Source organism: Sinocyclocheilus grahami, unplaced genomic scaffold (assembly GCF_001515645.1).
Source record: "Sinocyclocheilus grahami isolate Dianchi unplaced genomic scaffold, SAMN03320097.WGS_v1.1 scaffold1896.1, whole genome shotgun sequence".
NCBI lineage: Eukaryota > Metazoa > Chordata > Actinopteri > Cypriniformes > Cyprinidae > Sinocyclocheilus > Sinocyclocheilus grahami.
The window spans coordinates 81,145-96,432 of NW_015507075.1; the positions used below are offsets into that span (position 1 = coordinate 81,145).

The 15,288-nt window shown below is 37.5% G+C and overlaps 2 protein-coding genes across 2 annotated transcripts in view; both read left to right on the top strand.

The window, feature by feature from the left end:
- The first annotated feature begins 675 nt into the window (after nucleotides 1–675).
- Nucleotides 676–9,261, top strand: LOC107573226 (interleukin-20 receptor subunit alpha-like). The gene is made up of 7 exons (XM_016259663.1): nucleotides 676–752; nucleotides 1,455–1,584; nucleotides 3,851–4,056; nucleotides 4,999–5,174; nucleotides 7,146–7,290; nucleotides 7,518–7,657; nucleotides 8,630–9,261. Exons 1-7 carry the CDS (start codon nucleotides 701–703, stop codon nucleotides 9,200–9,202), a joined length of 1,422 nt encoding a protein of 473 aa, XP_016115149.1. The 5' UTR covers nucleotides 676–700; the 3' UTR covers nucleotides 9,203–9,261.
- A 5,454-nt stretch (nucleotides 9,262–14,715) lies between these two features.
- The window catches only part of cfap206 (cilia and flagella associated protein 206), a 19,254-nt gene continuing 18,681 nt past the window's right edge, over nucleotides 14,716–15,288 (top strand). The window contains exons 1-2 of the mRNA XM_016259662.1: nucleotides 14,716–14,823; nucleotides 14,901–14,984. Coding sequence (XP_016115148.1) covers nucleotides 14,716–14,823; nucleotides 14,901–14,984 — 192 coding nt within the window. The remainder of the gene's footprint in view (nucleotides 14,824–14,900; nucleotides 14,985–15,288) is intronic.

The window sequence follows — 15,288 nt, forward strand, 5'->3', positions numbered from 1 at the left end:
TGAATACACAGCAACACACACTCACACACACTGATGCCTTGATGCTATAATGCACACAATATTCATCAAAACAGTCAGCAAGTACACATTCGCACACACACAAAGATATTTTTACATATACTCAGATTCACCCACTTCAACCAACAAAAATGATCAAATAAGTTTTTTTGAGACTTCATATCATCTTACCTTTTTTTCCACATTTTTATTGCATTGTTCATTCTTACAGTATGTGTTCTTTTCAAAATCTCAAACATTAGTGTGCACAAACTCTACTTATTAAGTAGAGTTAAAATATGAGGATTTTTATGTTGCTTCAGTCCTGGCGTCCATTATAGAGGACATGAAAAGAAAAATCTAACGACTTGTTTTTTAGACTCATTTCTGTATTGGAGAAGAGCAAATGTCAAGTGGATAAAAAAAAATGTTATTTGAAAAAAATCCAGGTATGAAGGGGTTAAAGTTTTGAAGCCAACAATAAGAAGGAGTAGCTCATGAATATTAATCAGATTGCGTTGACGTTAATTGGAAACCTTCCGATTGGCTCGTGCTGGTTAGGCTCCGCCCACCGGCGCTACAGTAACAGTACAGTGCGCCTGACACACACCTGAGCGACACACACCTGAGATCACTCCGCCTGCACAGAACCGAAGCCCAGGACAGAACAGGACAGAATGATAACGACTAAGAGTTTGCAGCGATGGAGACAGTTTTAGTGATCGCACTGTGTTTGCTCTGGACAAGAACATCAGGTAAATATACACATCTTTCTTCTCACTCTTCTCACTCTCAAGTCTGTGATTTCTTATTTTTAAATCATCGATCTCTCCTGTTCGTTCTGTCTAACCTCTAAGCCTTTCACAGCCATGATATTTATGACATTATATTTCTCATTTTAATGTCATGTGTGATTACTAAATAATAACGATATACAGTAGAAGCATATAAATCACTGTGGCTAATGAAGTTTACATGTATCTGTCATTTCAACACTATCTGGAGCTATTTCAAGAAAAGTGTTTCCACCCAACCCAAGCTGTTCATTTTCTGTTTTATGACAGTCAAATGTAATCTTTCCCGCAAAGCCTCTTTTATGGATGCTTTACAGCTCATAATAAAAGAGCATCCACAAACATGTGTTTTCACATTAAAGCATGAGTTCATATAATGACAGGGGCTCCTGGTATTATTATTTGAGTTATTAGTTATAATTGTATTGATTATTATTAGTGTTACTGTTGTTTGTTATGCATCAGCTTCAGGAACAACAGGAAGCCTCTTCCTGTGGTTTTATGAAATCTGATTTATTTGAACAATGCCTGCATTTCCTGCTGACGCTGTGAAGCTCTGAAAACGGGATACAATTCAATAAGATGAGATGAACTTCAAGACGTTGAACATGGTCTGTGTGCATACAAATCTCAGAAAGCAACTGTTGGTCTGCTTTATTGTAGCGTCATCAGTTGAGCGACCGCCTGAGCCTCGTAATGTTCACTTCTACTCCGAGAACCTGAGGAACATCGTGAGGTGGACTCCAGCAGCAGGATCTGCCAACGGCACCGTCTACACGGTGGAGTACGCCATGTGAGTGCTCATGCTCAGAGGCTCCGTGCTCCAGAGACTCGTCCACGCTCGGCCTGAAACAGCATAGGACTCACACCAGAATCTGGCACTGCATTCGATTTAAATGATCAAAGCAAGTGTCGTTTATTTCTAACCAAATAACCTTAATAAGCATGCTGATATTCACATTTATGGGGTAACGTTTGAAAAGGTACCACCCAAGTGACAGCTTTTGTACTTTTTTTTCGAGAGTGTGGTATTGATGTGAAGATGCGATCACTTTACTGACTTGGAGCTTTAAATCTCATCGACAAAAACGAGCAAATCTAGAATCAAGCGATTTCGTTCATTTGAGCAAAGTCAACTTCAAATCTCAAATTACCCACAAACATGTCAAACTTCCGCAAACTTTGATCTAGTGTTACTTTAGTATCATTAAAATGCTACTGTAGTCTTTACTTTGAGATAGTTTTAGGTTTTGAATGAGTGTTTATTTTCATACTTTTATTAAAAAGTTTAGTTAAAATTCAGTTCGTTTAAATTTTGTTGTGTGTTTTGTCATTTTTAGTATTATTATTTTTAATATATGTGTAATAACATTTTGTGTTCGTTTTCATATTTTTGTTATTTTAGTACATCAAGTTACGTTAAATTAAATAAAAATGAGAAGCGTTGCCTTGGCCACTGAAATAAAATAAGTTCAGCATTTTTATATTTTATTTTATTTCAGCTAGTGCTGTCAAACAATTAATCGCGATTAATCGCATCCAAAATAAAAGTTTTTGTTTACATAATATACGTGTGTGTGCTGTGTATATTTATTATGCATATATAAACACACACATGCATGTATATATTTAGAAAATATTTCCATGTATATATTTATATTCATATAATTTATATCATATATAAACGTAACACATTTTTCTGAAATATATACATGCATGTGTGTGTTTATATATATATACATAATAAATATACACAGCACACACACACGTATATTATGTAAACAAAAACTTATTTTGGATGCGATTCATTGCGATTAATCGTTTGACAGCACTAATTTCAGCTAATATTTATTTTATTTCAAGCAACAAAAAATGTTGTTTTTTATGGTTTTAGTATTAGTTAACTATATCAACCCAGTTTGAATAGCTGCATCTCATTTCGAATGCTGCGTCCTCCAGAGATGATAAAATACTATAGTAATTTATAGTAAATACTAAAGTGTTTTTGAACCATACTATAGTAAAGTACTTGAATTAATTTGTTGTGGTAATTCTGTAGTTGCTGTGGTAATACATAAACAAATGACTTTACCCAATACTGTACTGAGTTTTCTACAACTATAGGGTATATTATACTACAATACACTACAGCTTACTGTAGTAAACACTAAAGTCTACCACAGTATTTATTACAGTTTATCAGTTCACTACAGTATGCTGTAGCATTCAATAACAAGCATAATAAATATACACAGACCACACACGTATATTACGTAAACAAAAACTTTTATTTTGGATGCGATTCATTGTGATTAATCGTTTGACAGCACTAATTTCAGCTAATATTTATTTTATTTCAAGCAACAAAAAATGTTGTTTTTTATGGTTTTAGTATTAGTTAACTATATCAACCCAGTTTGAATAGCTGCATCTCATTTCGAATGCTGCGTCCTCCAGAGATGATCAAATACTATAGTAATTTATAGTAAATACTAAAGTGTTTTTGAACCATACTATAGTAAAGTACTTGAATTAATTTGTTGTGGTAATTCTGTAGTTGCTGTGGTAATACATAAACAAATGACTTTACCCAATACTGTACTGAGTTTTCTACAACTATAGGGTATATTATACTACAATACACTACAGCTTACTGTAGTAAACACTAAAGTCTACCACAGTATTTATTACAGTTTATCAGTTCACTACAGTATGCTGTAGCATTCAATAACAAGGTGTTGTAAATACTATAATATATACAGTATAATACACTTTACTATAATATGGTTCAAAAACACTATAGTATTTACTATAAATTACTATAGTACTTTTTCATGTGGGATTTGTCGGCTGCATACGTGAGACTACTTCATTTCAGGAAATTAATCGTTACATTCCAAAGTGAGAAAGAAATGACTGTAAGCTGAGAAGTCAATTTTATTTACATGATGAAGAGCAGAGAGGTTAGTGGAGAAAGAAAACATCTGGCACAAGTATTCTGGAGGTGCTCTGCTTCCCTGAGCTGTTATCGTGACGTGAATCATTCTGTTGTCCTGCAGTTACGGCGATGAGGAGGAGAGCGGCTCTGAGCGGGTGAGGTGGAGGCGTGTGGAGCACTGCTCCTCCGTCACACAGAGCGAATGTGACGTGTCTCAGCAGACCTTTAACCTGGAGGAGGACTACTACGCCAGAGTCAGGGCCGCCAGCGCAAACACACAGTCCGTCTGGACCGAGACCATGCACCGCTTCAGCCCCGTGCTCCACAGTGAGTGCACTTTATCTAAAAGCTGAATAAATCAGCTTTCCATTGATGTATGGTTTGTTAGGATCGGACCATATTTGGCTGAGATACAACTATTTGAAAATCTGGAATCTGAGGGTGCAAAAAAATCTAAATATTGAGAAAATCATCTTTAAAGTTGTTCAAATGAAGTTCTTAGCAATGCGTATTACTAATCAAACATTACGTTTTGATATATTTACGGTAGGAAATTTACAAAATATCTTCATGGAACATGATCTTTACTTATTATCCTAATGATTTTTAGCATAAAAGAAAAGTTTGTAATTTTGACCCATACAATGTATTGTTGGCTATTGCTACAAATATATCTGTGCTGCTTACGGTTATTACTGCGAAATAATCCGGCAGATCAATTCAGCTTTGCACATCACCTTTCCTCTTGTGTCATAAAAGTATAATATAATTGAACTTGTATCAATCTTTTCATGTAATAATAAGTGAGATAATGGACAACCAGTAGGGTATTATCTCTGAGTAAACCTTGAGTTGGGAATCTTGGGATCACCCTGTCAAAGTTTATTTTGTGATTATAACCAGCTGACTGCACGTTATGCCGGATATATTCAAATATGTGGAGAAGTGTTGCTAAGACGTTTCAGTTTTACACGCCGTCACACAGTCAACAGAGAGAAATCTGAGCTCCCAGAAGATCTTCCAACAAAGACTCGAGCTTGTTTTACAAGCCGTAAACTTGTCCCGCCAATTGCAGCACTAGGGTGTTTATTAGGAAAGTAAACAGGGTAAAACACAAAGTAAAACACAGACTTCTCTGTTATAAACATGCATACTGCTTCTCTTGGTGTGTGATTACAGCAGCTGCAGGAGAGTTAACAGCAGCGGCATCGCTGAACTCTGACCTCGTAAAAGCAAATCATTAGCTTCTAATCAATCTCTGTCCCGCAGCGGTCCTCGGTGCGCCGCTGCTGGAGCTGACTGTGCTGCAAAACTACATAAACATCACGATAAAGGGGCCCTTCAGATGGAGAACGAAGAGGACAAAGAAAGAGAAGTCACTCTGGAAGATCTTCCCACACATGATCTATAACGTCTCTATGTTTGACGGCAGGAGCAGTCACACGGTGAGTCAAGTCAAGTCACCTTTATTTATATAGCGCTTCTGACAATACAGATTGTGTCAAAGCAGCTTGACAGCATCAACTGTGACCCTGGACCACAAAACCAGTCATAAGGGCAGAGGTGGACTTAACCATTAGGCAAAGGTAGGCGACCGCCTTGGGCCCCCAAAAGCCAAGGGTCCCCAAAAGCCAAGGGCCCCCTAAAAGCCAAGGGCCCCCTAAAATGCTTTTTATATGCGAGATGCGCATTCAGTGAGGACGCACAAGTGATTGCTGTGGTGTTCATTACCACGACAACCGTCTGTGCGTCCGCGTTGAACGTGCTTCTTAGCAAAAGTAGGGCGATGTAGAAAATGGGGACGGAATCCCGGAATCTATTCATAAGAACGGAATTCACTGTGTAGCGCGGAATGTGACGGAATGAACGGTGCAGACGCGCGTTTCCTTTGCTATTTAAGCACGCGCAATGCTCGTGGGTGTCGTGTGTAGTAGCTAAATAGTATTTTTGCCATTTAATATTCACATACACTAGTCCATATCGCGGTTTGATTGAAGTGTACTGAATTGCATTTGATTTATTCATTCAATATTTGACGAATTCCGTGACATTGGCTTTTTATATGCGAGATGCGCGTTCAGTGCGGACGCACAAGTGATTGCTGTGGTGTTCATTACCACGACAGCCGTCTGTGCTTCCGCGTTGAACGTGCTTCTTAGCAAAAGTAGGGCGATGTAGAAAATGGGGACGGAATCCCGGAATCTATTCATAAGAACGGAATTCACTGTGTAGCGCGGAATGTGACGGAATGAACGGTGCAGACGCGCGTTTCCTTTGCTATTTAAGCACGCGCAATGCTCGTGGGTGTCGTGTGTAGTAGCTAAATAGTATTTTTGCCATTTAATATTCACATACACTAGTCCATATCGCGGTTTGATTGAAGTGTACTGAATTGCATTTGATTTATTCATTCAATATTTGACGAATTCCGTGACATTGCTCGTTACACAGTAAACTTCTGAGAATTTTGAATGTACAAAAATGAAAGGGTTTGTTTAATTTTCATTGGAATAAAAGATTAATGTTTTCACCTTCATTTGATTACCAAAAAAAAGAAAATACACAACACAGAATTTCTAAAAAAATAAGTAAATAAAATTAACATTTCATAGGGCCCTATTATTGTATACAAATTAATAAATTAAGTTGTTTTTATGAATTCAATTAATTAGATATGTTTTTGATTAAACCATTAAAATGGAATACAGAAAAAAAAAGAAAGCGCAGAATTTGGGCCCTAAGAATGTAATTTTTTTTAAACCTTTAATAGGCCTAAAGTGCTGTTAAATTAAACAAGTTTCATGTTTTTAATTAATTAGACATGTTTTTTGTTCACATTGAATATAATCATCCAGACAAAAAGAAGAAGAAAAAAACTGAATCCAGAAACATTTTAACGGAAAAAAAGATTTTGGAAAAAATCAAACGGATTTCATAGGTCCTACAAATATCATGCATCTGAAGCTATAATTTTAATACTAAGCAACAGTGCATATTATATAGGACCTATTTAAATTTTTTTACATGGCGCTCACTGGTTTTTGTGAAAGACCCTAGAAGGAACATGCACAGTCACTCTCCACACAGCCACACTTCATGTTTGGTTGAAATAATCCTTACGCATGTACATTTATAATTTCCTTCAGTTTAATTTAAATGTGCAATTAAAATAAATAAAAATAAATGTATATTTTAAAGTTTAGAATTAGACAGCCTTGCGAAAATATTGTGCAGCACGACTGAAAATTAAGACTAGCGACTTAAGACTGCTTTTGTGCTCCAGGGTCACATATAGGAAAATACTATATTTTCAAAATAGTGTGTCAATAATGCAAAAGGAGCGTGCAGAAAAACACTCGCACACTCACTTAGCCAAACAGGAAAGTCATTTCTTTTGCACTTTGTTGCTCTGCCAGAACTACATGCTTCTTAAAAATGGGAACGTGACGCTGGGCCCTCTGGACTTTTCCACCCGGATTTGTGTGAGTGTCCAGGCCCAGTCGGAGTCTCTGCCTCTGGCCTACAAACCCAGCGAGCGGCAGTGTGTCGAGACGCCCAAAGGTAAGCCAGCTCCATCAGCCTTTTCACTTTCAGATTGCCCGGCGAACAGGTTTGAGCAGTATGTGACTGTTGAGGAAGCCTATCATTTTATCAGCTCGTGCACAATGCTTGACTGTAACTGAGGTGTTTTCCCAGCGTGCTCGGAGCTGGACTTCCTCATGCACGAGTCTCCAGACGGTGTGTGTGTGTGTTAATGTGTAACCCGCTGGTGTTTCTCTCTGCTGTAGACCCGTTCAGAGATCAGCTGCTGGCTGCTATGTTGGGCGGCGTGCTGCCGTCTGCGCTCTGTCTGTGTGTCCTCGTTGTGCTCGTGGGACTCGTCCACTGCTACATCACCGACCACAGACAGAGACTGCCCAAGAGCACGGTATTACAACAAACACACAAACCTAAATCTCACGCTACTAACACAATATTTAGAGACTGCTGAGGATGGGCTTGTTTGACCTCCAGAGATTCAGCCGGGCTGGGACAGAATTGATGTTATGAATGTTTCTACTGAATAATCTAATGCATCCCTACTGAATAAGAATAGTAATAATTTCTTTAAAAAATAGCAATAATGTGCAACTAATGTCTGGTAGACAATACTATTCAAAAGTTTGGGGTCAGTACGTCAGTTTTTTTTCTGACAGAAGTTAATACTTTTATTCACATTAGGACGCATTAAACTGATCAAAAGTGACAGTTAAAGACATTTGCACAATGTTACAAAATATTTCTGTCTCAAAAAATAACTTTTTATTAATCTGTGAATCCTGAAAAATAAAATGTATCACAGTTTCCACAAAAAAATATTGTGCAGCACGACTGTTTTCAACATTGATAATAATCAGAAATGTTTCTTGAGCAGCAGATCAGCATATTATACTGATTTCTGAAGATCATGTGACACTGAAGACTGGAGGAATGATGCTGAAAATACAGCTGCACATCACAGAAATATATTACAGTTTAACAGAGATTCACATAGAATAGAGTTATTTTAAATAGTAATAATATTTCACAATTTTACTGTGTTTTAACTAAAAAAATTAATACAGCCTTGGTGAGCATAAAACACTTTTTGTTACTAACCCCATACTTTCGAATGGTAGTGGCTCATGTAAAGGAAAGATGCCTATGAATACAGTATTATCACAGAAGGGTTTCAGAATAGATCATTCTGTTTATTTGAGGATGGGAGTCATATCATGTGATCTCGTCATCAGCTGACAGTAATAATAATAATAATAATTACTTACATTTATATTGACATAGAAGGGGGGAATCTCCTCAATCAGTAGTTTTGATCACATTATTTCAGCGCTGAAGTAACAGTGTACTCTTGTAGTTTCAGCACGTGGTTGGTATGAGTGAAAGGCTTCACACTTTCCAGCCAGAACAACAATCTCCAACAATCATCGTTAACGTGGTCAAAATGGGTTTGTATGGAGAGGAGTCGGCTCTGCCTCGGCTGGTGTGCGGTGAGGACTCGTCAGCGGCGGTGTGTTACGCTCAGCAGCGCGCTCCTCTGTTACCGGACGGGGAGGACTCTGTGAGCGTGGACTTTGAGCCACAGGAGGCCGCAGATTACGGCATCGTGCTGCCAGCCGCTGTCGAAGCCGAGAGCAGCCCATACCGGACACAAGAGCTCACAGTGCTGTCTGCGAACGCCTGTGAGGATGAGCCAGACGACCAAGACCAAGCACAGATATTCCTGGACTGGAGCCCAGAGACTGGAGAACTGAAGATCCCTCTGATGGGCTTGTTAGGTCTGGAGCATGAAGCTGAGATCCAGACTGAAGCGGTCACGCTGCTGCCTAACCTCATCCTGAGACAGAGCTCGGGGGAAAGCTGCGAGCCGGAGCCGGACCACTTCATCAAGATGGAGCGAGACTGGGGCCTCGTCATCCACTCCAGCCCAGACTGACAGAGGAATAATGCTGCTGCTGCTGCTGCTGCTTCAGACTCCTGACAGAATATGAAGATTGATATACACTTGCTATTTATCTTATCTGTGGTGTTCAGGTTTAAGGTGTACACATGAGACGATATTAGGGCTGCAAAACAATTAGTCGCGATTAATCAATTCAACATAGAGGTTTATGTTCACATACTATATGTGTGTGTGCTGTGTATATTTATTATGTATATATAAATACACACACATATATGTATATATGAAGAGTTCATTTGCAGAAACAGATAACTCCGTTTTTTTAAATGTTCAAAAATCATGTTTTTTATTAATATTAAACTGCTGTTGTGTTGTTTTGATTAAATAATAATAAACGCAATAATACCATGATTTAAGAAAATTTATAAAAACAAAGTTATCTGTTTTTGCAAATAAACTCTTCATATTTAAAAAAAAAATGTAATATATATTTTATATATAAATCTAACATATATTTCCTTAATATATACATGTGTGTGTATTTATATATACGTATATAATAAATATACACAGTACACACATATATAGTATGTAAACAAAAACTTTGATTTTGAATCGATTAATCGTGACTAATCGTTGTGCGGCCCTAGACGATATAATGAAGGTTTTTTTGTGTTCTCATTCACTGTGAACACGAGACCTCATGAACAAAGCTCCGTTCTCTAGCTTCTGTATTCAATTACATTTAATCATGGCCAACACTTTGCCCCAAAAGCCCCAGACGTGCACAGCCTGGAAACTGCTCAAGGGAAATAAACTCAGTTCTAGAAGCGATGTTTGAGCCGGTCAGAAAACTTCCAGTACTCGGCTATTAAAAAGTCTATTTCACAGCAAAGCCCTCCAGACAAATTCCCTGGTAACACATCTACTATAACAGAGTGAAATATGTGTGATTGTCAAACCCTTACCCCTTGTGCAGAAGCCAGAAAACAGATAACTCCGTTTTTTTAAATGTTCAAAAATCATGTTTTTTATTAATATTAAACTGCTGTTGTGTTGTTTTGATTAAATAATAATAAACGCAATAATACCATGATTTAAGAAAATTTATAAAAACAAAGTTATCTGTTTTTGCAAATAAACTCTTCATATTTAAAAAAAAATGTAATATATATTTTATATATAAATCTAACATATATTTCCTTAATATATACATGTGTGTGTATTTATATATACGTATATAATAAATATACACAGTACACACATATATAGTATGTAAACAAAAACTTTGATTTTGAATCGATTAATCGTGACTAATCGTTGTGCGGCCCTAGACGATATAATGAAGGTTTTTTTGTGTTCTCATTCACTGTGAACACGAGACCTCATGAACAAAGCTCCGTTCTCTAGCTTCTGTATTCAATTACATTTAATCATGGCCAACACTTTGCCCCAAAAGCCCCAGACGTGCACAGCCTGGAAACTGCTCAAGGGAAATAAACTCAGTTCTAGAAGCGATGTTTGAGCCGGTCAGAAAACTTCCAGTACTCGGCTATTAAAAAGTCTATTTCACAGCAAAGCCCTCCAGACAAATTCCCTGGTAACACATCTACTATAACAGAGTGAAATATGTGTGATTGTCAAACCCTTACCCCTTGTGCAGAAGCCAGATTTCATTTGAAGGGAACGTTTGTTCAGTACTGTTGTGTACGTCAGTGAGTTTCTGATAATGCATTGCAAATATGTAAAGAAGTGGACAAATAAACCATGCTTAGTGAACTTTAGAAACATAAGACAGTATGACATTGTGTGTGTACTTATCTACGACAGTGATTCAGAAACAAAGGAATCGAAGGAATTCACGTGTTATATTATATTGTATATATCTATTTTAATTGTACATAAACCAAATGATAATTTTTATTGAAATATTAATACTTGTAGTTAGAAAACATGTGTTTATTGTCAAATGTGATGAACATCCAGATTAATAAAGGGACTATAAATACTGCAGATTATAAACATATTTATTTCATATACGCAAATGAGAGAGCCGCACTGAAAGAGAGATTGTTCTTGTTATATAATCATTAATGGCAGCACCATTAATAATTATCAAACAAGATCAAACTCGCTTTCAGCAGGCCGTCGGTTCAGGCTCCCTTCTTTTGGCTCGATTTGATTTATATGTATATATATTTATTACTACAATTCTGTCATTTTTTAACCTGTCATAAACAAGAAATGTGCACCTGAGAAGTGTTCAGTTGAAGCTTTTCTTCCCATCATCACTAATAAATACAGCTATATGATGCAATTTATTATGCTATTTATTTACAGTCTCTCACTGAATGTTCAGTTACACAATGATTTATTAGCATTGACTTTTACAGTGCAACAGCCTTCAGAGAAGTAACTAGCTTATCTAAATGATTTGCAACTAATTTAGCATTTAATGCGGGTCAGAGTTGATTGATTGCTGCTGTTCCCTCAACTGAAGCAGTAACAACACTGTACATGTCAGCGGTGAATATATGAAAACACTGCTTGTCTTCAGTGGAGCTGGATTCAGTGTACACATACAGTGTTGTGTGGGTCATTCTTACTATTCGGTGCCATTTCAGCTTGGTAACTTTCCATAAAAAAATATTTACATTTCCATGATGTAATCATTTTATCTGAAGAAGGGCTTGTTACACTATAAGAAAAACATATATTGGTCCAGCTCAAGATATTATTATTTATGCAAGGACCAAATGTCCACCCTGTTACAGGACATTCTCATCTCAATTAACAAGTGTTTTGAATGCACAGTTATTGTAATATTTACATTTTCTAAGAGCTAAAATGTCCCTCTCTGTAGTCTGCAAAAGTGTTCATAATCGGGCATTATCTTGAAAAAAGTTGTTGTATTTTTGAGACACAGCGTAATTTCATCACATTTCTTTAAGAATAAAAAGAAATTTAAATGGAATTTTGGAACCATTTTAACATTTCATTTCAAGTAACCACAAATATATGCAAAGCATCTGTTGAACTTATTTTAGTAATATCACAAAAACACAGGTAACGGTGGACAGAGGGGGAAACAGGGTGGGCAGGACATAACAGGGTGGACATCACACCACTAAACAACAGTATATTTCAACATGTTGCCTAATACAAGAAGCATATAGTCACAATTTACAATCACTACAACAGATAAATATTTCTGTATATAAAATGTATAGGATATAAGGCCTATTATCACATTAAAGTAAGTTGTTCTTATACCTATTATTATAAGATCTCATTTGTTATGCTGTCCATTTATTAGGCTACAAAATAGGTTTATCATTGTATTTTACTATTGAAAGTTTATCATTTTAGAGAACATATTATTTTGCTCTCTCACACACACACACACACACACACATCACACACGCGCGCGCGTGCGCACACACACACTAATATTCCTATCGTTATGGGTTCATGCCATAGGCGTAATGATTTTTCTGCTGTACAAATTGTATTTTCTATATCCATACCCTAACACTATATTAGGTTTTCAAAACACTTAATTCTGTATGACTTAGAGTAAAAGCTGTTTTCCTCATGGGAACCAAATAAATGTCCCCACAAGATGAGAGTTTACTGTTATTACTATACCTGTGGGGACATTTGGACCCCGTAATGCAGGGAATACCAGCACACACACACACACACACACTGTAATGGCAAAGTCAAGATAGTTTATTACCGTTTCTACCAAATCAACAAAGCTGAGTTTTTTTCTTCCTTCCTTTATGTCCTTTCTCCACCTCCCCTTTTTATTGAGGTATATCTGCCTTCTTTCAGGGTGTGCATCACAAGGAGCCCTGTAGCTTCACTGCTTTTCTTCAGCAGACAGCGGCGCCATTTCTTGACAATTACATGCATACTATTTAAGCAACTCTTTCTTTTAAATGCATAATAAATTAATTAAGTACCAATACATGCTTTAAAGACTTATGTCATTTTTACATCAAATGTTACGATATGTCCACAGTGCAAATCAGTAACAGGAGGGACATTTTATGCTAAAGTCAGCTATTGCTACTCGTGATAAACAACGAGCTAGCGCGTAGTGATCACTGAGGAAGATTTCTAACCTGCTTATTAACCACATTTTCAAAATGACAAAACATGATTAATTTACATTAGAAATAAGCATAACTGAGTGGACATGTTACGCTTTACCACATCAGTGAATCATTATAAAACACTGAAAATAGGGTGAATCAAAGATGAATTACTCTGCTTCTTGTAGATAGTTAAAGTGTTATACTTCCTGAGAATCATGTTATTAGAGAAGCATTCAAGGGCCGTGCTCAGAGGGACTTTTCATCAGAGTAACGGGGAGGGACGTTCAATTCAGGGACACAACATATTTTAAAGAGCATTAAAAATGTATAAATAACAAAATATATTTTGTTGATGAATATTATAAATAAGAATTGTTACGTCCTCCCCTTTTGGTCTAGGGGTACATGGGAACGACGAACAATAAATAGTGGAGAGACTTTGAGGATCTCCAGCTCTCCAGGCCCAGAAATCACAACCAACCACAGAGTTGCGTTTAAAAACGGCTTGGGTGCCTTTTAATTTGAACTCAATCAAGGGATTCAACAAAAAAGAGGATAGCATTAATACAAAAATAACAGTAAATACAAACAAAGAAACATTACCTCGGGAGGAGGGCCCGAACCAACAAAAAAACCCTCTACCTAAAAGGGGAAAATATTAAATTACCTATACATTTAAGAAAATAAACAAAACAACATATAACTTCCCTCACTCCCTAACTAACCATTAAACAGGAGAAAACGTATGGGTATCCTCCACCCTACCTTACCCTCCAGCTGAACTGATGATTAAGCTGATCATCAACCCAACAGAGAACTGAACCTCAAGCGCCCTGATGTCTGTCTCCTTCCTCCACGCTCTCTCTGCTAGTTTGAACTAGACACCAGACGTAACAGAATATACAGCTAGATTGAACAAATTGGAATTTGTTTGATTTGTATTACTTCTATTTGTGGCTGAAGTTATGCAAGTTTACTTGGGGACATGGCATTTTAGCCTACTTGCACTAAAATAAGAGTAATCATTTTTAATTAATTATTTTTAAGCACATACTTATTGTGTTTGGTTGTAGAGGGGCAGTCACGCTGTAAGATTGGCATTCAGAAACAAGCATTAACCCATTTTTACGCAAAATATACCACATGGGTATGTCATGGGGACTCAAATGGCACCTAATACTAGGAATGAGTGACCCATCAACGAGTGCGTATTCGGAAGAGATTTTCGCTTTTTTGATTCTAGCATATCATATTTCTGTTCAGGACTTGCTAGTGTTGTGATACACTGTAGTGTCTGGCTGCGACAGACAGACGCGTGTGCTTCTCTTCCGGCGCATCCGGCGCAGTCCGTCTCCATGACAACCGCCGCCGCCGCGCCGCACAACACAGCAGTCAGCCTCGAAACTCTGTAACGTTACCGTCACACGCTGTCGCGGTGTAAAGATGTCGCGCACTCGGGCTGAAGGCGTTATAAGAAGCATCATCCGGGAAATCGCGCAGTCGTGCTCAAGCAGAGGACAGGCTCTGTCCGAGACGCTCATCGCCTTCACGGTGAGTGAGTGGGCCTGAAGCGACAGACCAGCGGTGCATGCTGTAGCTCCAGCGCGTAACGCTACTTGTGTGTCCAGGTCAAAGCTGTCGTGCTGGACCCCCGGAACCGCTTTAACGCGGACAGGACTCTGACGAAGCAAGACGTGCAGAAACTCATACAGGTGACCGCATAACTCGTGCTTTCTGAGGGACACATCTGGGCAGGAAGGGCTCAGGTGTGATCCCAACGTCACATCACTATCTTCGATAAAGGATTTTTTTGTGATTTTTGTTTGTTTTTCTTTATTTACCTCTAAAAGTACCATATGTTATGTAAAATATGCCTATTTTTATGTTATATTTCATATTTATTTTACTTCAGTAAAACATTTTAGTAAGTTCAGACAGCCCAGACCTAACATTTTAGTGACATCTGGTGACATGTGATAGTATCACAATATAAAAATATCAAAGAAATCAAGAGCC

Excerpts from the sequence above, each read along its gene's own strand:
- LOC107573226 (XM_016259663.1), top strand. The coding sequence starts at position 701 with ATGGAGACAGTTTTAGTGATCGCACTGTGTTTGCTCTGGACAAGAACA. Across the intron at positions 4,057-4,998 it reads CTTCAGCCCCGTGCTCCACA|CGGTCCTCGGTGCGCCGCTG; the intron begins GTGAGTGCACTT and ends TCTGTCCCGCAG. Across the intron at positions 5,175-7,145 it reads ACGGCAGGAGCAGTCACACG|AACTACATGCTTCTTAAAAA; the intron begins GTGAGTCAAGTC and ends TTGCTCTGCCAG.